This window comes from Arachis stenosperma, chromosome 9 (assembly GCF_014773155.1).
Source record: "Arachis stenosperma cultivar V10309 chromosome 9, arast.V10309.gnm1.PFL2, whole genome shotgun sequence".
Lineage (NCBI taxonomy): Eukaryota > Viridiplantae > Streptophyta > Magnoliopsida > Fabales > Fabaceae > Arachis > Arachis stenosperma.
Window position 1 is genome coordinate 22707615 of NC_080385.1, and position 27850 is coordinate 22735464.

The 27850-nt window shown below is 37.7% G+C and overlaps 2 protein-coding genes and 1 pseudogene across 14 annotated transcripts; 2 read left to right on the forward strand and 1 right to left on the reverse strand.

The window, feature by feature from the left end:
- The first annotated feature begins 12316 nt into the window (after window positions 1-12316).
- Window positions 12317-17593, forward strand: LOC130950858 (ATP-dependent Clp protease proteolytic subunit 5, chloroplastic-like). Its single transcript, XM_057879457.1, has 9 exons — window positions 12317-12588; window positions 13753-13869; window positions 13945-14059; window positions 14147-14239; window positions 14447-14492; window positions 14608-14680; window positions 15709-15743; window positions 16229-16317; window positions 17107-17593. The coding sequence occupies exons 1-9, from the start codon at window positions 12461-12463 to the stop codon at window positions 17326-17328; spliced, it is 918 nt and encodes a 305-aa protein (XP_057735440.1). The 5' UTR covers window positions 12317-12460; the 3' UTR covers window positions 17329-17593.
- A 1013-nt stretch (window positions 17594-18606) lies between these two features.
- Window positions 18607-27660, forward strand: LOC130950751 (pentatricopeptide repeat-containing protein At1g26900, mitochondrial-like). Of its 13 annotated transcripts, none has more exons than XM_057879327.1 (7): window positions 18607-19304; window positions 22957-25015; window positions 26063-26227; window positions 26325-26339; window positions 26492-26572; window positions 26752-27212; window positions 27403-27660. In XM_057879327.1, the coding sequence occupies exon 2, from the start codon at window positions 23068-23070 to the stop codon at window positions 24775-24777; it is 1710 nt and encodes a 569-aa protein (XP_057735310.1). In that variant the 5' UTR covers window positions 18607-19304; window positions 22957-23067; the 3' UTR covers window positions 24778-25015; window positions 26063-26227; window positions 26325-26339; window positions 26492-26572; window positions 26752-27212; window positions 27403-27660. The 13 variants fall into 13 exon arrangements, with proteins under 13 accessions (XP_057735310.1, XP_057735308.1, XP_057735303.1 ...); XM_057879325.1 differs by having other exon boundaries at window positions 26801-27212; XM_057879320.1 differs by having other exon boundaries at window positions 26325-26572.
- LOC130949235 (pentatricopeptide repeat-containing protein At1g26900, mitochondrial-like) lies at window positions 20662-22129 on the reverse strand (annotated as a pseudogene).
- Window positions 27661-27850: the final 190 nt, after the last annotated feature.

The window sequence follows — 27850 nt, forward strand, 5'->3', positions numbered from 1 at the left end:
CCAAAGAAAACAGGAAGCTCGACCCCAAGTTCAAGCAATTCACACGTCTGCCAGCTCGGCAACACTAGCCGACCTAGACCCTAGGGAAGACCTCGGCGAAAGACCTCGGCCAATGGACAACCTTCAACAAGTAACACTAACAGCAGACGAGAAGCAATGCACATATGTTGAAGAAGCGTTAGAAGGGGCAGAACGAGCAAGACTCATTCAAATACTGCGCAAGAACGCCGACCTTTTCGCATGGACACCAGATGACATGCCCGGGATAAACCCCGAAGTCATCTGCCACAAGCTAGCAATCGACAAAACAATCCGACCAGTCGCACAGAAGAAAAGGAACCTCGGAGAGGAGAAAAGACAAGCAGCACTTGAAGAAACCCAAAAGCTCCTCAATGCAGGTTTTATAAGAGAGATTCGCTTCACCACATGGCTGTCCAACGTGGTAATGGTAAGGAAGAGTTCAGGTAAATGGCGCATGTGCGTCGACTTTACAAATTTAAATAAAGCCTGTCCTAAAGATGCATACCCATTGCCTTGCATTGATAAATTAGTTGATAACGCCTCTGGTTTCAAAGCTTTGAGTTTTATGGATGCATACTCTGGCTATAACCAGATTCTGATGCACCCAGAAGACCAAAGCAAAACGGCTTTTATAACAGAACATGGAAATTTTTGTTACAAGGTAATGCCCTTTGGCCTAAAGAATGCAGGTGCGACGTATCAAAGGCTAATGGACAAGGTATTCCAAAAACAGATAGGCCGCAATATGGAAGTCTATGTAGATGACATGGTAGCAAAAACACCTTTGCAAGGGTCGCATTGTGACGACTTAGTAGAAATCTTCAGGCAACTCCGAGCATATAACATGAGACTTAACCCAGACAAATGTGCGTTCGGAGTACAAGGAGGGAAGTTCCTTGGATTCATGTTAACATCTCGAGGCATCGAGGCCAACCCAGAAAAATGCAAGGCCGTACTGAACATGACAAGCCCAAAAACGGTGAAAGAAGTCCAGCAACTTGCAGGACGAATAGCTGCCCTGTCACGTTTTCTGCCTGCAGTGGCAAACCGATCTTATCACTTTTTTCAGACATTCTCTAAAGGCAAGAAGTTCAACTGGACAAACGAATGTGAGAACGCTTTTACCGAACTTAAACAACACCTCACATCACCACCAATCCTCCAAAGACCAGAGACAGGTAAGCCGCTGTATTTATACCTATCAGTATCTAACCATGCTGTAAGCTCGGTATTAGTAACAGAAACAGGAAGAAACCAAAGCCCAGTATACTTCATCAGTAGGGTGCTACAACCAACAGAAACACGGTACCCGAGGATAGAACAACTGGCGCTAGCGCTAATCACAACAGCAAGAAGACTGCGGCACTATTTCCAGAGCCACACAATCATAGTACGAACGGACCAACCACTAAGGCAGATACTAACCAGACCCGAGCTCGCCGGCAGACTAATAAAATGGTCGGTCGAGCTCTCCGAGTTCGACATTCAGTACGAATCAAGGAAAACACTGAAGTCACAGGTGCTAGCCGACTTTATATCAGAAATGACCAATGACACACATAATACAGAGGTTAGTTGGAACATGTATGTGGATGGAGCCTCAAACAAGGAAGGCAGTGGAGCAGGAATTCTACTAAAGGAAGGAGACAAAGTGGTGGCCGAGCAGTCACTACAGTTCCGTTTTAACGCCAGCAACAATCAGGCGGAATATGAGGCCCTACTCGCTGGATTAAAGCTCGCCCTACAACTGTAAATACCTCGAATAACAGCCTACTGCGACTCTTCGTTAGTGGTACATCAAATAAAGGGCGAATTCCAGGTAAAAGATCCTTTGTTAGAGAAATATTGGCTCATAACAAAGGATCTGATTTCAAAATTTAAAGAATTTGATATTATTCATGTAAACCGAGAACAAAACACCAGGGCCGATGTGTTATCTAAGTTAGCCACAACTCGGCAAGCCGAAAACACATCGGCACTGTCCCAGCTAACACTTGATAAACCAAGTTTTGAGCAGGATACAATTCTGAGTATTACACAGGTCCCAGATTGGCGAGCACCTTTTTTCGATTACATCAATACAGGCACCATTCCAAATGATGAGCCAAACTTGCCGCTCTTCCGAAGAAGAGCAAGTTTCTATACAGTGCTCGGAAACACCCTATACAGACGAGGACATTCACAACCATTGCTCAAGTGCATCAGCAAGGAGGAGGCCGAGGAGGTTATGGCCGAAACACATGAAGGAGTCTGCGGCAACCATATCGGTGGCCGAGCATTAGCAGCAAAGATCCTGCAAACAGGATATTATTGGCCGACGATAAAACGGGACTGCATCTCCAAAGTCAAGGCATGTGATAATTGTCAAAAGCATGCCACCCTCTCGGAGACCCCAGCCGAAGAACTCCATACCACAGAGGTAAGCTGGCCTTTCGATAGGTGGGGATTAGATATCCTCGGACCTTTCCCGAAAGCGCCAGGCCAGGTAAAGTTCCTTTTGGTTTCAATAGATTATTTTTCTAAGTGGATAGAGGCACAACCACTAGCACACATAACGGCAGAAAAAGTGCGATCTTTTCTATGGAAAAATATCATATGCAGATACGGTATCCTAAGAGAGATAATCTCGGATAACGGGAGACAATTTACAGATCATAAGCTCGCCACCTTTCTAACAAACTTTAACATCAAACATCATTTCAGCTCAGTAGAGCACCCGCAAACTAACGGACAAGTTGAATCGGCTAACAGAATTATCTTGCAGGGGTTAAAGAAAAAGCTCGGCGACGCTAAGGGAGAATGGGCCGACCTCATTCCAGAAATTCTATGGAGTTACAATACCACCATTCAATCTGCGACAGGAGAGACTCCTTTCAAACTAGTATATGGCGCAGAAGCACTCATCCCAGTAGAGGTCAGCGTCCCAACATTAAGGACCGAGCTCTATGATGAAACAAGTAACCTGCAAGCTCGGACAGCCAAGTTGGACCTTGTAGAAGAAGAAAGAGATATTTCCGCCATAAAGCAACGAGCCAGAAAACAATACCTAGAACAAAGACACAATAGAAAAGTCGTTCACAGGTCTTTCAACAATGGAGACCTCGTACTCAGACGCACAGAAGAAGCCCGGAAACCTCCGGCACATGGCAAACTGGTGGCGAACTGGGAAGGACCTTTCCGAGTTGTCCAAAATCTCGGAAAGGGGGCCTACAAGCTCGAAACCCTTCAAAGAGATCAACTTCCAGGAACATGGAACATCTCCTCCTTAAGGAAATACCAGTCATGATGTAATCTGTAACTTACGAATGATGGTACTCTTTTTCCCCTCCGAAGGTTTTCTCCCAAAACACATGGGTTTTACTCGGAGAGGGTTTTAACGAGGCCGGACGCCACAAATCATTACGCCGATGTACCTTATATTAAGACATTCTTTACATTGGCCGTTACCACACGTGAAATTCAAAACCAATCCGAGCTTCATACTCGGAAACCAACGTACGCACTCCGAGCATAATACTCGGACGAATACAAACTAACACGAACAATCACAAACAAACAATTATTACAGTACATATTCAAAACTAATCCGAGCTTCATACTCGGAGGACAACATGCGCATGCCGAGCGCTATACTCAGAAAAATACAAACATAATTTATCGTCAAGATACTCATAGCAAATCTTAAACATTTTCATTCAAAACCACAAAGTGCCATATCAGAGCACCCACTCTCATTTTTTAACAAGTTCGTTCAAAACAAGAGAAATGGCTTACACGCAATTACTATCACAACACAGCATATCATTAATCATAACCTTGCAAAGACGTCATATCTTATAAACAAAACAAAGTCCATGTCAAATCAAATCACATACTTGGAAGGCAAAACATCAACAGCCTACCATAGTCCTCGGAATCGTCCAAAACAACCAAAAAACAGATACAACTCCAAAATTCAAAACACAAACAATCATAAAAAGCCTAATCCACTTTATCCCCAATACTAGAACTACCGCTATCCTTCTCAGCAGCCTCATCATCCACGAGCTCCCCGTTAGCCACCACCTTCATAATATCTAGCTTTGATGCATCAACCTCCGGAAACAGGACCCTAACCTGAGAAGCAGCACGCTCAAAGCCTTGTGTAAAGGCCTCGTAAACCTCGGTTTGCAACTCCTTAACCCTCGACCCCAAACGATCATTTTCAGCTTCAACCGTCTTCACTTCCTCGGCAGTAGAGAGTCGAAGACGCTTCTCGTCAGCAAGCTCCGTTTCCTTCAACTTCAGCGAAGAAGAAAGCTCGATGATTGTCTTCTCTTTCTCTTCCACAACCGAAGAAAGCTCGGCCACGTCCAGAGCAGTTTTATTTTCCTTCTCAAGAACAAGCTCTTGAGCACGCCCAACAGCCACAATACGCGCACCAATTACCTACAACGCGAACAACAATATCAACATAAAGCAAAAGCCTATGAAAAACTAAGCAACTTAAACTCCGCACCTACAAAAAGCGGCTCACTCCAACAAGCCCGACACTTTCAATCATCTTCATGTCATCAGGAAAGCAGCAAAGTTCATCAGCCATAACAGAGAACGGATATAATTTACCCCACAGAGACCGGCTATGTACATCCTCCGAATAACCATGCAACCGTTTCTGAGATTCATACGCCGACTCCACTTTCTGAAGCTCCATAGAGGAATCCCCTTTTTCCAGAAAAGTCTCGGCAATCTTCTCTCTCACATAACCCCTCTTCCGTTTGGCCTTATGAGTAGGGTCAGGCTGAAGCATGACACCCTTGTCAGCATTGGTAGTTGAACCCTCCTTCTCCGCCTTCTTTCGCTGATTGAAGAACAACTTCAAACCAGCAGTAGTTATCGTCGGCGCTTTATCACCTGCACAAACACTCAACAAGATAAGGACATATGAAAAGAAAGCAACAACAAAACAAAAAACAACTAAATTACCTAGATAACTCAGAACAGCCTGCCTATCAGTATTCCATCTTAACAACTCAGACACAGACAGCAACCCTTTTGGACCCAACATCTCAAACAAAAACTCCATCACAAGATTATCATCAATCGACCTATCATCCACATCTAAAGCTTGCATCGGTTCAGGACACCAAAATAACGGAAACTTCTCAACAAGATACTCGTTAAGATAAAAAGGAAACTCCTCCGGCACGCTCCTCACTTTCACATACATGGTTTTAAAATCTTTAAAAGAGGACTTGTAAAGACCAAAAATGGCACGACGAGGATAACTACTAAGGTTGACCCAAAGACCTCGGTTAACCCCCTTTGCCTGAAACAAAGAAAAAAACAACCGGAGAGAGGGATGCTGCTCAAGGAATTCCATTAACACTTCAAAAGCCCTTACGAATCCCCACGAGTTCGGATGAAGTTGGCTAGGGGCACAGTTCAACCAGTAAAGAACACCACACTCGAAGTCAGTAAAAGGAACCCTAATCCCTATCTCAGTAAACAGACAACTATACATGTAGAAAAAAGGCCAATCATCATAACGATGGAAAATCCGATCACTAACATCACAAGGAAGTATCTCTATCCTTATGTCACTACCACTCCTAACCCACACATTAGAACCCAGAATGCCAACAGCCTCCATATCACTAAACTGAGACACATATCCCTTAACCTTAGAATCAACCCAACAATACAAGTCACCCACACCCACACCAGACTTTTCCTCTTCCATAAAAGCAAGAAAACCAGAATCGAGAAAAGGAGATGAAGAAGACAAAAGACACAAATCACTACTCACCTTTCTTACTCATTTTTTATCCAAAACGCAGAAGTTCCTAAAACAAAAACTAGGGAATCCAAGCGCGTTATTACATAGTAGAGGGAGCAGTTACAAATGAAGCATTACCCCCGAAATCTCAGCCATCAAAAAACCCACGTTCAAAGCCTAACACATCAAACGGTCAGGGGCTCCTCGAAACCTACAATGCAATCAAATCAATCATTCATTACCGCACGAAGAACAACGCAGGCAATTAATGCTACAAACCATTTCAAAACACCAATGCGCCAAAACTAAGACAAGCTCGGGGGCTGTAAGGAGTACACATAGTAAATAAAGCGACCGAGGATTTTGCCATCAGAAGAATATAAAGCTCGCCTTAGTCTTGTCCAAACCAAAGCAAGCTTGGAGGCTATGATACGTTACCTGTATCCTCGGTCGCCCGGAATGCTCGGCGCGCAAATGCCTGAGGCTGACGTCACATTAAACAAGCTCGAAACAAAAGCAGATAAGCTCGACCTCAACCAATCAAATAAAAAGACACGTGCATCATAAAGCTCGGTCCCGTATCAGCCGTACGAAAATCTCGGCGCACGATCAGGACCGAAGCAGCATCACCCAACTGAAATTAAGAAACGTGCTCAACTGATTTATAGCACCAAAACAGAATATCTTAACCAACCTATAAACTAGGACTCACCCACTAACGGGTAAAAACCAACTCCTATAAAACCTAGCTAATACGCTCAGCTAGGTCTCAGGTTCTATCACTCTCAGTCTCTTACTTTTTACTCTATATTCACCTATCCCACTCTCACTTAATTATTCTCTCTCTCTTTCCTGAGACTGTCATTAACTTGAGCGTCGAAGTATCTTTTGCAGGTATTCCCGCCGCGGTGTTTGGTCTTGGCCGACGTAAAGCTCTTCCTCTCGGCTGACGACTTGCTCGGAAGTGCTTAAGCTCGGCCTCCCAGTGTTCGGACGAATCACTTGGCTTAGAGAGAACCAATATTCCGTGGCTCTTTTATACTCCCTCTCCCTATTTTCTTTACATTTACAAATAATTTTTGTTTAAATTTTGCACATGAACTAGGTGTAGAAATATTGAGAGGAATGAAGATTCGAATTGAAACGAGGCAATTGAACTGAGAAAGATAGAGTGAAAAAAGAAAATGCAATGAGTAGTGTAATATTGACTTCATCACTAATACAATATACATTGGCCTTTTATAGACAGTTCTGTAACTGAGCAGTACCAAGATTAGATCAAGAATACAACTGTAATACCTAACAACTTTCTAAAAATAAAAGAGTAAAATTCCACCCTGGCCTTTAACCATTACGCGAACCCCATTCCGCCCCTCATCAATTGAAAAATGACATTGCGGCCCCTAACCACTATCTCTGTTAGATCATTTTTCCCTCTGTTAATGTCTCCATCTCTAGCTAATGAATGTTGCCTACGCGTACCGTTACATTAACACGTGTTACGCAACCATTTTTAGGGTCAAATCACCCCCTGATAACTTATAAAAAATACTGTGTTTTGAGTGGTTAAGAACGTTTTACTTCTTCTTCTTCCTTTCGTTATTTAACCACTTCAAATCCTAAATAGAAGGATGAGCTGCATAGTAGAGCAATATTTTGCTTCTAATCGTCGTTCATGGAGGACTATCGAGAGGTTGATGAGATGTGATCAAGGTAGGATTGAGAACAATAAAACAGGTAGGAAGAAGAAGTTCGAACACCCAAGTTGTGATTGTGGACGTCATGCTATCCTATATGAATTTGGAATAAAACTAAACCCTAGTAGGTTGTTCTTTGGCTGCGGTTACTTTAAGGTAAGTTACTATTCATGTTAATATAATTATTTTTGTTATTTCATGCTTGAAGAGTAATTGCCAATGTGAATTGCTGACCCTACAACAACATTGCAAGTACTTCAAGTGGCTTGATGAGATGATTGGACAGAATGTTTATTCCAATTTGAAAGATGCTGATATTGGAGGAGAAACACCTATGGTGAAAGGAAAATTGTTAGATTTGGAAGAGAGAATGAAGAATTTAGAGATGTCAATACATAATGAATTGCACAGGAGGACAATATTAGCATTGTTAGGATTTTGGTGTATGTTGGGATTTATAATTACATTTGCTGCTGCTATTTTTCTTATTTAGTGTTACTGATTTGAGCTATTTGGTACTTTGTTTACAAATAGCCTTTTAGTGTTATTTTAGGGTTTAAGTCAAGTTTGTGTTTTTTTATAGTGACATACTTGAGTTCAAGAAACAATGTGATATAATTTCAGTTAGATTATGTAATATTTTAGGTGATTGGGTTAGTGAATCATGTTTCAACCTGTTCAAATAGACTACAATTATAAAGTATCAAACGAGTTAGATTCCAACAAAATGCCAAAACATAATTATTTATAAAGTATTACTTATACTACTGCAATGTCACAGAACATTAGCTAATCAAAATAACCACTATCATAGTTATCATAAAAAGTATGTTTTTCACAATTAAGTACAATTAGGAAGAGATTCACAAAAACATACAATTTCAAGGAATAAATGCAAGGTAAGTTGATAGAATCCACTTTTTTCAAGCCAAAAATAATTGTAAAATATGAATTTATCACCTATCCTTCTACGACTTGTGCTCTTTCAGACCTGAGCTTTCGTCATTTTTGTTAGACATGTCATAAACTCAGGTAAACGGCAAGCCTGTGGCTCATGAGGTTGGGATGGATTCCATGAAGAGATCAAAATTTTTTTATAGGAGCTTGACGAGGTCTTCTTTTAACTGTATATCTAAGTTAGCCCCTATGTTTGTTGTTTTTCTGTCCTGATCTGGACCTCTGCAGTCTTTCCATCGGGTTCTGGTCTCAATTTTTCTCGAATTTGGACACCGCCAAGTTCTATGGTATTGACCTCCTTCCTTTTTGTGCATCCATGTAGGTTTAGAATTTTATTGTAACACCTTCTTTCCAGTTTCTAATCTCCTTTTGCAGTAGTTATTCCCTCATAAGTTAGAAATTTCATGCAAATGTGAGGGGTAGAGACTACTGCAGCAAATCAGTTTAAAGTTGCTCGACCTATCAGGCATTGTAGGCTAATGGTACATCGACCACTATGTAATTTATACTCAAGGTTCTTGACTTTATACCTTTAATAAAAGTGGTGTATATAGAAATGAAGCCTAGAGGTCAGATTGGTGTGTCTCCCAACTAAAAAAAGTGTCTGGATATGCCTTTAGTTATTTTTCTTCTAACCTCAGCTTGTTAAAAAAGTAGGTTTAAATAAGATGTCGCCCGAGCTTCCTTGATCTACCAGAGTTGGATGGAGGTTTGTATTGGCAAGTACCATTGTGATCACGACAAGGTCATTGTGCCTTGGTGTTATCCCTTGGGCATCTTCTTTTGTGAAGATAATGGTAGGTAGATCGGAAGCTTGAACCTCCTTCCCGACTTAATAGACTTCTTTTAAATGCCTCTTGTGGAAAGATTTAGTTATTCCATCTCTTGCAAATTCTCCAGGAATCATGTGGACGTGTCTTTCAGGAATTAGTGGTGGCCGATCTCGCCGACTCTTGTCTTCTTCCTCTCTTTTCCTTTTTTTCTGATTGTCCAATCTTTCTGTCAAGTATCTTTTCAACTGACTTTCTCTGGCTAATTTTTCTATCACATTTTTTAAGTCATAGCCATCATTGCTTGAATGACCGTATATCTTGTAGTATTCACAATATTCTGTCAGACTTCCTCCTTTTTTGTTTTTGATGGGCTGAGGAGGTGAAATTTTCTCTGTGTGGCAAATTTTTCTGTAGATGTCAATAAGAGAAACTCGTAGTGGGGTGTAGTTGTGATACCTTCGAGGCTTATCGGAGTTGTATTCATCTTTTTTCTTTACTTCTTTCTCTTTATCTTGAGCTTGATAGTGAGACTTTTGTCTCGGAGCAGGATCTCTTAGTCGGACATTCTCTTCCATGTTGATTTACTTTTTTGCTCGCTCTTGCACCTCGTACAAGAGGTTGGGTGCCTTTTCGAAATAGACTGGGAGAATGGGCCTTCTCTGAGGCCATTAACTAGCCCCGTGAAGACTGTTTCAGTAGGCAATTTTTGGATTTCCAAGCAAGCCTTGTTGAATATTTTCATATAAGTTCGGAGAGTTTTTTCCGACCGACCTCTTGTTTGACCCCTAAGAGGCTTGAAGCATATTTGACCTTATCTTTCTAAATGGAGAATCGAGTGAGAAAACTTCTCGCAAGATCATTGAAACAAGTTACTGACCTAGGTGGTAAACTATCAAATCACTTCATTGTTGTCTTGGTTAATGTTGTCGGGAAAGCTTTGCAACGAGTTGCATACGATGCGTTAGCCAAGTACATTCAGCTTTTGAAGTTACTTAGATAATGTCTCGGGTCGGTCGTTCCATCATAGAGGTCCATGTCTGGGCTTTTAAAGTTTCTAAGAACTTTAACCTGCATGATCTCTTTCGTGAATCGATCTTTACCCCCAAAAGGGATCTCTTCCCGATCAACATGAGCTCTCCGACCTCGAAGGTCAATCTCTAGTTTCTCGAGTTTTTTTTAGATCTCTTCGTCATCGTACCTCCCTTGTTAGAGCTTGTTCAGATTCTCGTTGTCACTCTAATTCAATCTCGAGCTGCTCCAACCGTCTATGGTGTCCGTGTACCAGACTCGTGAACTTTGTTGGATTTTGGTTCACCCCATCCTCAGGTGGGTGGATTTACGAGTTTATCCTTCTGGGTTGAGGGTTTCGTGAAGTTTCCTCCCCATTAAAGCCGTCTGCTATATTTGTCGGGGAGGTACCACGATCGCATGATCATCGTTGTGATGTTCTGGCTTGGAGTCGGATGCCGTGTGTTCGTCTTCAGGATGATCGTCTGCCATGATTTGGTGTAGACTTCTAGATCCCCGACAACTACGCCAACGTTCCGAGGGTTACCTAAAACTAGGTTGCTTTAGCCCTGAACATAAGGTCCAGACTCCTTTTGGGGCATCATCTGACGTCTACTGGTGTCGAAGTATTGCCGTCTGAGTTTCTCGTGAGGAGGTGGAGGGTGGAACCTGCAAGGGACTTCGATGCTTAAGTTAGCAAGGGTTTTAGACATGTTTTTAGTAGATTGGATTCGAAGTATACCTGAGGATATCAGGGTATTTATAAGTGGAGATATAGAGTCAATAACCACCTTTCAAGTAGTTCCCTCTTTGATGGTGGTTATTACTCCCTTTTGTTATAGAGATTATTACGATCTCCTTTTTAGATAAGTAGAAGAGATAGTAGGAGTTAGTTACTTATTTGGATAAGTAGAGGTGTAGGGTTGAGCCCTGATCGCCGTGTCCGACCTCTATGAGATTGGATAGCTATTTAATATAGATGATATCAGCTGGTTGGGCTCCATCCTTTTTGGGTCTGGCTAAGTGATGGACCAAGGTATGAACAAATAGTCAAATAGTAATATAAATATTATTTAGACTATATATCTATTAATAACAATATTATATTCTACAAATTATATCATGAACCTTTAAAATAAATAAATACACAATTTTCATCGTTGTCATGCTAGTCAAGTGATTGCGTGATGAACTTAATATTAATCATATGATACTATCCTAAACTTAACTAAATCTACAATATTAATCTACTATACAAATATATAAATTATATACCCGCGTTTAGTTATTAGGATATTCTGGTGCATGCGTGTCGTCCAAATTCAACGCATGTATGAAAAATGACTCCTCAAACGAATGCTAGTTTGCTAGTGAATTTGTCATTTCTGCTATATCTGCCTCCATACTAGCATCAACTTTATTCTTATCTTCATTTGGATCAATAACTTTGTAGTTTCTCTCAAACTTCTCTTCGCTATTACTGTTGTAATATTTTCATTCGATATTTTGGTCGTCTTAAGATTGTTTGAACTCAATATAGAACTCTATCACCGATATCTGTGACCGAGTTTGAAAATAAATTAAAATATCTCTTACATGCTCGCTTTATTGGAGACATACTTTGTTTAAAATTAAACGAATGCACCAAATAATAATATAGGATGCCTATACAAAATACATAATATCTTCTTTAATATTTAAAGATCTATTCTTTTATAAATCACATATTTTAATTCTTCAAAAGATAATGTATAAAAAACAATAATATCAGACAAATTATCATGTACAAATCTCACTTTTTTAAGTATTTATAACATGATCATAATAATATATTTTTAATATAATTCTATCGTTCATTTTTTTTATTCACAATAACCTGCTTTTACCCGTTCACTTTTACTCCTAAACAAGTAACTCGTATAAAATTAAAAAGGTGATAAAGTAAAAACGAGATATTTAATATTTTTAAATTAAGATAATAAAATTTAATAATTAATTAATTATTATTATTATTTTGAAAGGTCGTTTTTTTTAAACAGCTTGTGCGTACACGGCGAGTTTAGTGGTGAAAAGATATTCCGAATTCCCAAAACAACTTCACTGTCTGTCATATAATCTGAACCCAAACATCTTTTCTTCTCTCCACTGTGCGCCGTCCAGATAACAAGGCCCTCACTCTCGCATCTTTCACTCTCTTCCTCCAAGTAACAAAACTAAACAAAACACACCTCCTTCTTCGAATAAGGATGGCACACACTTGCCTTTTCACTCCCACTTCCTCTCTTAGGCTCAACTCCCTCGCTCTTTCCTCCACCCACTCGTCTTCTCCTCACACTTTCACCCTTTCCTCCTTCTCCAACCCTTCCCTCTCATGGTATTTACACTTTTACCCCTTTCTTACTTATCCATATTTAATATCCTCTATACCATCAATTGCGTGTTCTTTCTGTTATTGAGCGTTGTGTTTTTTAAGACTCAATGTGAATTTTGTTGTCAAGTATGCATTTTGATTAGTAATCTGCAACTTCGAGGTTTCTAATTTGTTGTTATGCGCTTTGTTTATCTGTTTATCTGTTTATTTTAGATGAATTAGGATTATATATACCTAGCTGTAAAAGAATAATTCAATTTAAAAGTAGGTCGGGTACCCCCTCTTCTTCTTTGTTATTAAGAGGTTTCACCGTTCCAGTTTGAAAATTTTCTTGTTTTCTGTTTGTGTTTTTTTCTTTTGGTTGTTATCTTTATATTTAGAAGAAAGTAACAATTAGGTCCTGAAAATTTTAACTTTGGACTAATTAGTTCCTAAAGAAAAAAAATTTCAATTTGATCCTGTCGGATAGCATACTTATATGTATGGTTAAATACTCTGATGAGTCTATCTACGAAAGATAGTCATGTAGATAACAATTTTTGGAGTGAAACTTCACTTGTTTTGATAAGATTTGTGATAAATAGAAAGCAGTTGATAAAGGATATATAAAAACTCAAAAGATAATAAATATTCACCGTCTAAAACTACATTGTTTTCCTGCTTATGTGACAGTAATGAGACATGCACCACTATAAATAACGAAATACATAGACAATTCTGTTTTGTTTTGCACTATTTATTGATAGAAAAACATATATCTCGATGTTTGCTATCTTGGAAGACTTAATTGGTACTTTTTTTTCTTCAACGTCTACTTAGTCCAAGATCAACATCTTTGAGGATCTAATTGTCACTTTACTCTTATATTTATATGTTAATATTAATAGTTATAAAAAAATGTCACTTGTCCGTTCTATTCACTGGAGCACTTTTACAGTTAATAGTTAAATATTTTAATTGAAAAGAAAAAAAAGTAGAAAACGAACCATATAGGCTATACCTCAAGACTAGGGAAGATAGGGATATAGGGGGTTTGGAATTTTGCTAGGTAAAGCAGGAATGTTTAAATTTGCACCTTTTATTTGTACTTTAGTCCTCTCTCTTTGTTAATTATTCTCTGGGACATTTAGTTCAATCAAGAGGGTGAATCCTTGCTGTGATTTGTAGGAATTTAAGGAAATCAGTCGATAATAGAAAGGCTACTAAAAGGTCTCCTGTGAAAGCAATGTATGGTGATGAATATTGGACACCTGAGAGTTTGCGACAGGATATTTGGTCCATAAGGTAGCTTTCATCTACTTATTTGCTTTAGCTTTTTACTCGTTAATATTGTTGACTTGCTTTAACTGTTTATTGAAGGAACGATTTGCAAGTCCCATCTTCCCCTTATTTCCCTGCATATGCACAGGGACAAGGGCCACCTCCCATGGTGCAGGAGCGTTTCCAGAGTGTCATAAGTCAACTTTTTCAATATGTATGAAATTTATTTTAACCCTTGTTGCATAATGCCGAGTTTTCTCATTGTGAGTTTTCAAGCTGTTAATAATGTTTTGGTATGTAGAGAATTATCCGTTGTGGTGGAGCAGTTGATGATGATATGGCAAACATCATAGTGGCCCAGCTCCTTTACCTTGATGCTGTTGATCCTAACAAGGTTTGTTCTTAATTTTCAGTCATTGAAGACTTGTGGTTTATCCTATTGAATGCATGGGAACTGTAGTAGGACTTTATATTTACGTTGTATGAACCCAAAATGGTTGTATTGAGGTTGAGGTTGTCTTTGTATCTTTAATTCTTTTTGGTCGTGTTAAACTCAAAATCTTGCTCTTAATCCACTGCTAATTTTGGGTATGTTATACAGGATATTGTCATGTATGTAAACTCTCCAGGAGGATCAGTTACTGCTGGTAATCAAAATTTCATGTAACTCTTATCCAACATTACATATTTACTATATCATATTCGTTGTTCAAATACATGGACTCACCCAGAAACTCAACACCATCTTGTTATTTTTCTAAGGTATGGCTATATTTGATACAATGAGGCATATTCGACCTGATGTATCCACTGTCTGCGTTGGACTAGCGGCTAGGTAATGTTTCATGTGTTCCCTAGGTCGTTTTTATTAATTTAACCTTTCAGGTTACCTCTAGACCATTTGGATGCTGCTATGAGATTGATTTTTTCTCTTTTTTTTTTTCTTGGGATGTTATGACAACAAGGATTACAATGATCAACCTTTAATTATCATGAGACCCTTCCTTCATTGTATCTTTTCTATTTTTAGCAAATTGCATATCTTTTTGTGAACATGATTATATCTTATCTGCATTTTTCATTTGGCCTCTTACTAGTTTTCATCTTATTTTGTATTCACCCTATCATTAGTATATCCATCATGGTAAAGCTAATTAGGGTGAATAATATATTACGAGGATCTCATAGACCTAAGGTGTAGCCACCCAGTATGGGTCCTAAGAGCTATTGGAGGCTGCCATTTCATCTTAGAAGATTTATTCCACTGGTAGTTATGGTTTTGACTATAGCCTTTTTCCAGTATATGATTGACTCCCAAATAAAATAGCAGAAGTAGAATGGGAGGAGAGTTACAACTTACAATTACATCATTTTGAGTGTTAGGATTGTTGACAACAATACTAACTATGTACTCCTGAACTCAAACCCAAGAGCTTCTCTTTCTTGTCCATGAGAAATATTCTTAAGGGAATATTTATATTGAACTCAACCCAAGAGCTTCACCTTCTTGTCCATGAGAAATATTCTTAAGGGAATATTTATATTTCAAATGTATGTCTTACATACCTTGGGGTTTTATTCTCTGGGTAATTTGGTTTAAGTCCCCACCTTTTCCTGTTTAATGTCACTACTCACTAGTCATGGCAGAATTTAATATTTTAAGTATATGCCATTATAAACATGAGAAATAAGTTGTATCTATTATTTGGTGATGATATGTTCATGGAATAGTTCCATGATTCCAAAATCTGTTGACAATTGTAGTCTGGGAATGATTCCTAGTTTGAAACCTTTTTGTTTCTTTCTTTTTTAAATCACATATTTAACTTACATTCATACTTACATAAATCTTTTCATGAGCAGTATGGGAGCTTTTCTGCTTAGTGCAGGAACCAAAGGTAATGATTCTACTCTGAATCACCATATTGCACTTTCCTCTTTCAAGAGTAATATAAAATATAGTGTTTATTCCTTTTATTTTGAAATTTACACTCCCTTCCCTGTGCGATGTAAATGTGACACTGCTCAATCTATTTTAATATAAACAAATCACTTAATTGTGGCAAACATTTATGAACCAAACATGGGGTTAACCTAAGACTTAATGTCAAAGGCAATAGTAGGGACTTTCAACATTTGTTATCAAAATGTGAAAAAGTTGTTCAATTTGGTTATTGTCATTATACTGGGAGTTAATAGGAAGAAAATTATCATGAGAGCACGTTCTTTATATTTTCATATGTTAGGGGTGGGCTTTGTATGTTTTCAAGATAGAGGAGTAATATCATTTAAGCAACTTTGAGAGAGTGCAGTTCCCCTTTATTTTGGTGAAAATTGAAAAAATGCTTCTTTTTAAAGTTATGTTCCTTTCTCACTTCTGAAGGAAAGAGATACAGCTTGCCTAATTCAAGGATAATGATCCATCAACCTCTTGGTGGTGCTCAAGGAGGGCAAACTGACATAGATATTCAGGTATAGTACCCATTTTCCTCTACCATTTTTTTCTCGAATTTATCTTTGAATGTACTGACATTATTATCCATTCATGTCTTATCATATTAGGAAATATTGTTAAATCCTACACCTGCTTCTTGAATGGTTATGCTAATAGATGATGATTGGTTGACTCTGCAAAAATCTTTTATTAGAACCTCAGTGTATCAAAATTAAACCTTGTTTATTATAGCTTAAACTTCTTGTTTGCATCAATGAATATAATGACTTCTATACCTTTTTTTCATAGAAAATTAAAGGCTATGTTGGGGTAGTTGTCAAAAGCTCATGAGTTAACTGAAACTAGACCAAGATGAATACCATAATCATAGTTAATTCCCAGATAACTAGTAACCTTCACTTACTAATAAAAATCCAAATTACTGTTATTATTCATTCTGAATATCTTGATGTATCTATCTCATTTGTTGAGTATTCATATATATGTCATCAAATTCTGAGAGTTGGTATCATTTTAGTTTTAACTCCTTGCATAATCCTTCTAACCATATTTTTTGATTTCTTTAGAGTCGATATCAATTTAAGTCAAATTGCTCCATGCATAATTCTTCTAACCATAGTATCTAAACGAACTGGAGCAAATCTAAATTGATATTTTAAAATGGATCTGCCATGGAATGACTACATTCATTTTTTGATACTTCTACCACCCGCGACTCCACTGCAGTAGATATGATGAATTTTTGCAAATTTTTATTTACACACAGATCTTGTCTCGTAAAACTAATTTTGATTTATAATCCTCAGGCAAATGAAATGCTGCATCACAAGGCAAACCTTAATGGGTATCTCTCTTATCACACCGGCCAAAGTCTCGAGAGGATTAACCAGGACACAGACCGTGATTTTTTTATGAGTGCAAAAGAAGCCAAAGATTACGGACTCATAGATGGTGTCATTATGAATCCTCTTAAAGCTCTTCAACCATTAGAAGCTGCAGCAGAGGGTAAAGATAGGGCTACTGTTTGAAACTGTTGCACTTTATTCCCCTAGGCATAAAAAGCAGTTTTATACAAGAAAGCAGGTTTTTGTTGAGTTAAACTGTATTATTTTTTAAAACGGATGATGATATTTATGTAACCTAGTACCCAAAGAAAGATGAAAAGTGGATACTATTTCCTTTCGAGTAGTTTATACGACAGGAGCTTTTAGGTGGGATCCTATTTCTTTTTTATCTTGCATGTGTATGATCTGATATGTTCTTAATCCTCGTAAGTTCATCCTGGTTAAATTATATTTAATTTCCCTGCAATTTTATGGTTTATCATGCGTTAATGGCTGATTTATGCCATAAGTTCTACTGATATTGATTAGATATAATAATGTGAGAAAATCAGGTATCTGACTGGTATCATTAGAAAATTACTTGCATGGAAGCAAGGTTTTGAAAATTGAATTGGTTATCGAACTGTTTTAGTTATTACTTATTTTTGTACTGGTTTAAAGGTTTAATCATTTCAATTGTGGTTTAACCAAAATAATCAAATTATGTTAAAAGATATATAAAATTATAAAAATTTTTTACAATTAAGCAAAATACCTAACCAAGTTTTATTAAAGGTTTTAAATTGATTTATGCCTCTTTTTTTTGTTATTATGGTTGTTGTCACCATCTCCTCCTTCTCTTTCTTTTCCTTTTTCATTTAAATTTCTTTTCCTCATTTTCTTTCTTCTTCCTTTTCTTTCATCATCATTATCATTATTGTTGTCTTTCTTCTCTTTCCTTTTTATTCTCATCTTTCTCTTTTATTATTGTTGTCACCACTACCTCCTTCATCTCCTCCTCTTCGTCCTCTTTTTTTATTCATTTGAATTTTTTCCATCTCCTCTTTTCTTTTCCTCTTCCACCATCATCATTATTATCATTATTGTCGTTGTCTTTTTATATGTATAAAGATTAAATTCAGAATGCACCGAAATTTTTGAATATTCAAAATAAATTCAGACCAAAAGTGCGCCTTATTGAAATCCAGAAAATACCAAAATTACTTAATGATTACTCAAAACTCTTCCTCTTCATTCATTATCATCATCATTATCATCTTTTTTTATTCATTTTTTTATTTTATCTTCTCATGACTCTCCTTGTTTCACTTTCTTAACAAGAATAAAAATAAAAAAAATCAAATAAAAAAGAAGAAAAAACATATAATGTTACAAAATTATTAAGAAGAGAATGAACCTACATTAGTACATTCATTAGTACATTCATTCAACTTGTTCGGTTGCTCGAATATTTAGTGGATCGGTAAAATGAATGTTAGAGCAAGAAGATGAGGGGATTTGGACCTGTACGTGAGCTGCTGAAACGGTGTATTTAACTTATACATCGGCGGATGGGCCCGACAAACCAATTTTCATGAAATTTCGTAATGAAATAGATAAGGTTGAATGCCAAGAGAAACAGCTATTCAGGCAAATTGACCATACCCGAAGAGGCTATTCTAATCAATCCACAAAAAATAACTAGTTGTGTCATGTTTTCATGTATTTTGTTTATTATAAGTTCACTCTCGTCTCTCGCATTCCCTCTCTCTCTCTCAGCAGTGCACAGCAGACGCAGCGGCGGCGTCTCCCTCGCACCGGCGTCCCAGCCTCTCTCTCCCTCACGTCTCTCTCTCCCTCAAAACTCGGATCGAAGTCCAACCAAGGGCCCAGAAAGCACCGGAATCACCGGCGGTGACGACGACTCGGCTCTCCCTCTCTCATAGCTTTCTCTCTCGTATCGCAACCCAGAGCCCAGAAAGCCCCGGCGGCGACAAGTCGGCAAGGCGAAGGCGTCTCCCTCTTTCACACCCTCCCTCTCGTCCCTGGCTCTCTCTCCCTCACGTCTCTCTCTCCCTCACAGCTGCCAAGGCGGCAAGGCGCGCTCGTCTCTCCTCTCTCAGGTCTGTGGCGGACAGCGGTGAGGTGCTCCTGTTCTCTGCCGGAAAGGTCCTTGTCTGGTAAGCTATTTGTTTATTTTTCTTTTATTTTTCTGTTTGTGAGAGGGATGATTGATACTTTGATGATTCTGTTCTCTGTTTGGGGGAGAGACATTTGATGATTCTCTTATTGTTATTGATTGTATGTTGTTGATTTACTGATTAATCTTATTGATTACTGATTTAAGTGATTATTGATTTAGATATTATATTATTAATTCTAACGATAGTTAATGAATGTTAAATAAGGAAGTTTGGGTTGTTTGAGTTGATATTTTATTGTCTCAGCAAGCTGTACATCACTAAAGAAATTGGTCTCAAATCTTGTTTTGGCAAGCAATTAATTTTGTTAATTTTTAAATGCAAGACAAACAACAAGCTACAATAGCATAGACGAGGTTATGATGTGCTAGAACCAAAATGCTATGAAAAATAAAGAATTGCAACAAAATACAATAATACGTAGGAGTTCTAATTAGAAAAGTGAGGAGAAAAAAATAAATATGAATTTAACATCACATTTTTGAAGTTTAAACATTTCTGAAATTTAAACTAACAAGTTTTACAAAAGGCATCATGAGCTAAACTCCCTTCCCTTAGTCATCCTTCTTAAAAACATTCTTTTCTAGTGGACTCGCAGAAGGTATAGAACTATCAGATAAAACCGCTGACTTAATAGATATACAGAAATGTAACCTCATCTGTGATGATCCTAAGCCTTTTGTAGATCCTCATTCATTAAAAACTAGAGTGCTCTCCCACGTGATAACACAAAAAACTCTTCACTAAAGTCAAATATCTGCACGTTAGCACTCAGCAGAAGATGTGAAGGAAGCATATTCCTTTGCATTAGCAGTGATGAGTTATAAAAATCAAGAGCACAAAACTCAAGCTTCTTGGACTAAGAAAGGTGACTTTGCCGCCTCAACATTATCATTGGCTTTGGAAGCAATGAAAAACTGTGGTTAACTTGCTACACAACCTCAGGTCAAATCTAGTAAAAGCTCCATCATGAAAATAGTGTAGAAATCTCCTCTTCCATTCACCTGCTATTACATCCTCTTCTTGCTTTATCCTTGTTGGGTTTATTGATAGTATGGTGCTCTAGGAGCAAATTACAATATTATCTAATTTGATGGACATTAATCATGCCATACAAGCAAAGACGAAACTATATTGCGCAATTGAGTGTTGACATCAAAATTGTATCATGTTTCGAGGTATTGTCTGTCAAACATTTGATGCACCACAAAGACCACCACTTTGCGTGATAGAGTTAGAAACAATGATTTTACTTGAACCATCAGTATCTTCATTCTTGATTATCAATTTCAACTATATTGACTCCAGCTTCCTTTAACATATTTCCTCCCTCAGTTTAAATTGTAGTAGCATTAGGTTGCTTCATTTCTTGCATTCTTATTAGATCTGAGATTCTTCCAGCAGCAACGTAAATGCCAGAAATCAGGAGAGAATCTATAGGATGCTCTGTATAAATGTTGCTTAGCACATCACACATTCCCCCAATTTAACATCACCGTAGACTTGGCACGCAGAAAGCAATGTACGCTATGCAGTTACATTGCCCTTAATAGGCAAGCTTTCAATTAGTTTGTGTGCTTCATGTAGCATCCCTGCTCGACCCAGAAGATCAACCAGAGATCCATAATATTCAACTCGTAGCGAAAAGCCATATTTGCAAACCATGCTCGTAAAAATTTCCATCCCCTTAATTACATATCTTTACCCTTCATCCTCTCAAATATGTCGGTAGCCTCGTCTAGAAAGCCACATTTGGCATATGCATCAACAGGTGCTGCTCCAAGAACTGCATCCAGCTCTAGTTTCTCTTCTTTCATAAAACTAGTAACATATCGTACTACTTGCATAGATCCGGAAGCAGGGCAACCCGAAAGCAACCCAACTAAGGTAGAAGAATTAGGTTTAAGACTTTCAAGTTTCATTTGTTGCAGGAATTTCATTGCTTCTCCAAGCAGCCAATTTCTTGCATACTTGCCAATCAAGCAGTTCCACAAAATAACATCTTGTTGAGCAACACCACCAAAAACTCGATGCGGCAAATAGATACGACCCATTCTTGCATAGAGAGCAACCAATGCAACCAAGTCCAAGTCGGATATAGTAACCATGGATTCACGTGCCTTCAAGAAAACTCCGCATGTCAGCAGCTGCCGACAAAAGACTTAATGCAGTTGCAACACTCGCTTCAACCCTGCAGCAATGCATCTTCCGAAACAAATGAAAGGACAGCTGAGGCTAAGAAGCAAGAAGTGGCCAGCCATCAAAGTGTTCCATGAGACCGAGTCATTTCGTTGGCAAAATTCATCAAACTGGTTGTGTGCATCTCCAAGTCTCCTGTAAACACAGTAGAGATGCAAAAGGGTATTCTTAAAATCAAGAAAAAGCAGAGTTCTAGACTTGAGCGTAAGGCCATGAAGGCCCCGCCCAAAGACAAGGTTGGAAAGCCTAGCACAAGCCTTGATGACGATGATGAAAGAGAAGCGGTCGATGAGAATTGGGCGATTCCTAAGTTGGGTGAAAAGGGGCAAGGCCTTGGCAGGGGAGTTGCTGATGGAATATCCCTTAAGCATAGTGTTGAACATGAAAAGATTGGAATTCGGAGCTGAATTGAAAATGGAGGCAGCACAGTGGACATGTGAGATTGAAGCTGTGAGGAGCTTGTTGAGACGGAAGGGAAGGTTGATGAGTGCTGTTTTGAGTATAAAGGCGTGAATTTGAGGAATGTGGGATTGGGTTTTGCATGATGATTCCAAGAAAAGAGCTACCTTGTGATGCAAATGCAATGCTAGAACACCCTCTTTCATTAGCCACAATCAGTAAATGAAGTTACTTACCAAATCGACTCAATAATGAGGGAAGGAGGAGTTGGGGGAATGCGGAAGGAACCAAGATATTCAGCCTGCAGTTCTAGTGGCCCTTGTTGGTCTTGGTCTCTCTCAAGTTCTCTAGCGTATCACAATCATATTTAATTAGTTATGAATTTTTTATTCATTTGAATTTCTTAACTCATTCAGAAACTTTACTACCTATAAGTAGATGAGAGACTTTATCATTAGAAAGTAAAAGGTGTTTCTAATGATGCTGACTTGCTGCTAAAAGTAAAATAAAATAAGAAGGATGACTAAGGGAAGGGATTTTAGCTCATATGCCTTTTGTGAAACTTGTTAGTTTAAACTTCAAGAATGTGCTGTTGAATTCATATTTATTTTCTTTCTCCTCTCTTTTCTAATTGGAACTCCTATGTGTTATTGTACTTTTGTTGCAATTCTTTATTTTTCATAACATTTTGGTTCTGGCACATAACCTTGTCTATGCTATTGTAGCTTGTTGTTTGTCTTGCATTTAAAAATTAACAAGATTAATTGCTTGCCAAAACAAGATTTGAGACAAATTTCTTTAGTGATGTATAGCTTGCCATATTATTTTTCAATGTTTGGGAGACAATAAAAGATAAGCTCAAACTTGTCTTATTTAGCATTCATAAATAAAGTAAGTTTGGGCTGACTTTTTATCATCTCCCTAGCATTACTGTTTTCATCTACTTATAAGTAGTAAAGTTTATGGATGAATTAAGAAATTCGAATGAATGAAAATTTAATAAATAATTAAATTTGATTGTGTGTTGTGCTAGATAAGTTGAGAGCGACCAAGACCCAAAAAGGCTACTAAAATTGTAGGCTGAACATCTTGGTTCTTCCGCATTCACCCAACTTCTTCCCTCATTATTGGGTGATTGTGGCTAATGAAAGAGGGTGTTCCAGCATTGCATTTGCATCACAAGGTAGCTCTTCTCTTGGAATCATCATGCAAAACCCAATCCCACATTTCTCAAATTCACGCCTTTATGCTCAAAACCGCACTCATCAACCTTCCCTTCCCGCTCAGCAAGCTCCTCGCAGCATCAATCTCACACATCCACTACGCTGCCTCCATTTTCAATTCTGCTCCAAACCCCAATCTTTTCATGTTCAACACTATGCTAAGAGGATATTCTATCAGCAACGCCCCTGCCAAGGCCTTGCCCCTTTTCAACCAACTTAGGAACCGCCCAATTCTCATTGACCGCTTCTCTTTCATCACTGTCATCAAGGCTTGTGCTAGGCTTTCCAACCTTGTCTTTGGGCGGGGCCTTCATGGCCTTGCACTCAGGTCTGGAACTCTGCTTTTTCTTGATTTCAGGAATACCCTTTTGCATTTCTACTGCGTTTCCAGGAGACTTGGAGATGCTCACAACCTGTTTGATGAATTTCCCCAACGAAATGACTTGGTCTCATGGAACACTTTGATGGCTGGCCACCTTCTTGCTTCTCAGCCTGAGCTGACCTTTCATTTGTTTCGGAAGATGCGTTGTTGCGGGGTTGAAGCGAGTGTTGCAACTGCATTGAGTCTTTTGTCGGCAGCTGCTGATATGCAGAGTTTTCTTGGAGGCAAGTGTCTTCATGGTTACTATATCCGACTTGGACTTAGTTCTAATTTGAATGTTCTTACTGCATTGATTGATCTCTATGCAAGAATGGGTCGTATCTTTTTGGCACATCGAATTTTTGATGGTGTTGCTCAAAAGGATGTTATCCTGTGGAACTGCTTGATTGGCAAGTATGCAAGAAGTGGGCTGCTTGGAAAAGCAGTAAAATTGCTGCAGCAAATGAGTCTTGAAGGTTTTAAACCTAATTCTTCTACTTTAGTTGGGTTGCTTTCGGGTTGCCCTGCTTCCGGATCTATGCAAGTAGTACGATACGTTACCAGTTTTATGGTAGAGGAGAAACTAGAGGTGGATGCAGTTCTTGGAACAGCACTTGTTAATGCATATGCCAAATGTGGCTTTCTAGACGAAGCTACGGACATATTTGAGAGGATGAAGGGTAAAGATATGAAAACATGGACAACCATGATTTCAGGTCATGGAATTCATGGCCAGCCGACTAATGCTATTAAGCTTTTCAACAGGATGGAGAATGAAGGGTTTAGACCAAATGAGGTTACATTCTTGGCAGTTCTCAGTGCTTGTAGCCATGGAGGGCTTGTAATTGAGGGGATGGAAATTTTTAAGAGCATGGTTTGCAAATATGGCTTTTCACCACAAGTTGAACATTATGGATCTCTCATTGATCTTCTAGGTCGAGCAGGGATGCTACATGAAGCGCACAAACTAATTGAAAGCTTGCCTATTAAGGGTGATGCAACTGCATGGCGTACATTGCTTTCTGCTTGCCGAGTCTATGGTGATGTTAAATTGGGGGAATGTGTGAAAGACGTGCTTAGCAGCATTTATACAGAGCATCCTACAGATTCACTCCTGATTTCTGGCATTTACGTTACTTCTGGAAGAATCTCAGATCTAATAAGATTGCAAGAATTGAAGCAAACTAATGCTGTTACAGTTGAAACTGATGGAGGAAATATGTTAAAGGAAGCTGGAGTCAGTATAGTTGAAATTGATAATCAGGGATGAGGATATTGATGGTTCAAGTAAAATCATTGGCTCTAACTCTATCACGCATTAGTGGTGGTCTCAATACCTCGGGACATGATACAGTTTTGATGTCAACACTCAATTGCGCAATATGGCATCTCTGCTTGTATGGCATGATTCATGTCCACCAAATTAGATAATATTGTAATTTGCTCCTAGAGCACCATACCGTCAATAAACCCAACAAGGGTAAAGCAAGAAGAGGATGTAATAGCAGGTGAATGGAAGAGGAGATTCCTACACTATTTAATTTTGCACTGACTTGTGACTTTATTAACATAGAAATGATCTCTCCAATATGTTTAGTTTGCATTTCAATCTTTCACAATTTAATTGGGTATTCTATATTATTTGGGGTTACTTCTAATATTTTTCTTGTTCATACTTCATATTCTCAAAGTTAATCAGCTGCTATTTTGGATTGGTAAATTGCTTCTGGTCTTAATCTCCCATTACCAATCATTCTTTCAAGCATTTCATTAGTGCGCGAGTATATTTTAGTTATTTTCCTATCACTAGTGGTTACTCTAATGATGACAAGTTATGATAGTATTGTCTATTTATATGGTAATATAACATGCTGGCTCTTATTATATCTATTTATATTGCTTGCTGAAAATTGAATTTACCATGATTTGATACTCACGAGCAATCTAGGTAACAGGGCAATCATGTTCTGCAGAAGTCAAATTTATACTAGAATTGCATCCTTTGCAGCATTATGAATTTATAGCTTTTCTAGTTAGCTTTTCCCCCCTTTTCTATTTTTGTTATTGTTATCATGAAATAAAAGACAACACTGTTTGTTTGGAAACACTAATTGCATTTGCATCTTGAAGGAGTTTAAAATCGAGGTTTAATCAAATTGTATGTACTTTTTGCATATTGAAGATTGATTGCTAAACTGCTATATAATGAAGTTGCACCAACATCACAAATATTGGCAGAGAATGTACGAGTTGAGACTGCCAATAAATTTGTTTAAATGAAATTAAGTCTTTTGCTCTTCTTATTAATTATGTTTCTTTCCTATATATTGACATGTGTACGAAAATGCTTACTTACTCCATTTTAATTATAAATATACTCATCTTAGTGCTTTAGTCTTGTCAAAAACCAATAGATGAAACTGAATTTTATTGACTTTTCTTTCTTTTTCTCTAACTCCAACCATTTACTATAGTAAGTTTTGAACTTTTGATGCAAATAAGTATTTTTAGTTCATCTCTTGACGTGTTGCTTCCTTATTTTGCTTCATTGGCAGGGATTCTTATATGGTCTTCTTATTATTATTAAATCTCAAAAATACATAATAATGCAAACTTGCACAGCTTCACTGGGAACATCATCTTCCAGTGGTATTGCTTCATCTGATGAAGCCTCTGAGAGGATCAAATCAGGCTTCATTCACTTCAAGAAAGAGAAATGAGTTAGTAACTTAAGCGCTTACCGCTGTTTCTTTATTCAAATTCTTTCCTTTCATTTCTTATACCTTAAGCTTTCTCATTTTCTCAATTGTTCCACAGCGAAAACCTTGCTTTGTATGTAAACTTGCCAAAGGACAATCCCCCAAGATACTTTTCTTTCTTTTTCTAATAATTTCAACTTTTTTTCTTTTAATTAATTTTTTTTCTATTTTTGATTTTTTGCTAATGTCTGATTTTGATTTTTGAATTTTATTGTTTTTTTAAAGACAAGCTGAGGCGGATGCTGAGAGGATTGGTGTTGGTGTTACCAGCAAGGCACAGAGCATCTTTGATGCTTTGTCCAAAACGTAAGTTGCATTAGATGTTATTGAATTTAGGTCAGCTCTTTTTGGATCACATTGTAGCTTGGATTTTGAACCATTTTTGCATTTTATACTGTTATTTTATCACTGAAAAATAAGTTCCATTTCTTGGTTTGGTAGTTTATTAGTACTATAGCAGGATTCTAATGTTTGTTTTCTATCAGGATTTTCAATCCTTCCTATGTTGTTTTTCCTGCATGACATGATTTTTAGGTGGAAACTGTGTTAGTTGAATGCTCAAACTTTGCTACATACTGATGTAGTCTCGTAGATGCGAGAATTATGCTTCATGTGGTTTTGGCCATGGCCCTATGCCGAGTTGATACTTTGTTGCTAGTTGGTTCTTCCACACTTTAATGGGGCAGCACGTGTTTATAGGCAATACATTAGACCTTTCTATATGAACCCACAACTTTCACACCTGCCGCAGATGCCACGAACTTCTCACATGTGGTATGTTCAAAGAAAGAACATATTCAGCAAGCAACACGATGTTTTGACTGTGGCTGAGAGATACATGGAAGAGCATGGACAGAAGCCTTTGAAAGACTCATAAGCAGGGTAACAAATATTTGCTATGTTGTGCACACTACATGATTCACAACTTTCTCACCCTTTAGCTTAGGTAATGCAAAATTTATAAAATTTTTATATTTAGCTATTTTAGCATTAGTCAGAAAAAGGATTCAATCTTAAAGAAATAATACGCACATCGAAAAATTATAATCATAAGAGAAGATGGCTAAATAATACTGATATTACTTTATTCTAGAGTATATTATATTTACGTCATTGATTTTTCTAATGATATACAGATTTAGCACTATCTCTGTCAAAACTCAGACTTCACAGGGAGGAAGACGCTTACAGTGATAAAATAATGTACTATATGTGTAATATTGCATATGGAGGTTGATTGTCAAATTCAGTTTTGGTTATTCAAGCATTTTGGAACAATAGGCCACTAGAAATTATTGTAGTTAACGTATCATGTGCTAGAATACTTGGCTTAGTTGGCTAACTTGATTGTTTATTTGATTATTAAATATATTCTAATTTTAGTTTCATTTCAATTTTTCATTGTGAAATTGGATGAAAACAGTGGTAACTAGAATCTGGTTAATATATATATATATATATATATATATATATATATATATATATATATATATGTATATTTTTTTTTTCCATACAAATACAGGTTTATTGGAAAGGAAAAATATAAAAAAATGTAACTGTTACCGAAAGAAAAATTATCTATTG

Excerpts from the sequence above, each read along its gene's own strand:
- LOC130950858 (XM_057879457.1), top strand. The coding sequence starts at position 12,461 with ATGGCACACACTTGCCTTTTCACTCCCACTTCCTCTCTTAGGCTCAAC. Across the intron at positions 12,589-13,752 it reads TCCAACCCTTCCCTCTCATG|GAATTTAAGGAAATCAGTCG; the intron begins GTATTTACACTT and ends TGTGATTTGTAG. Across the intron at positions 14,493-14,607 it reads AGGAGGATCAGTTACTGCTG|GTATGGCTATATTTGATACA; the intron begins GTAATCAAAATT and ends TATTTTTCTAAG.
- LOC130950751 (XM_057879320.1), top strand. The coding sequence starts at position 23,068 with ATGAAAGAGGGTGTTCCAGCATTGCATTTGCATCACAAGGTAGCTCTT.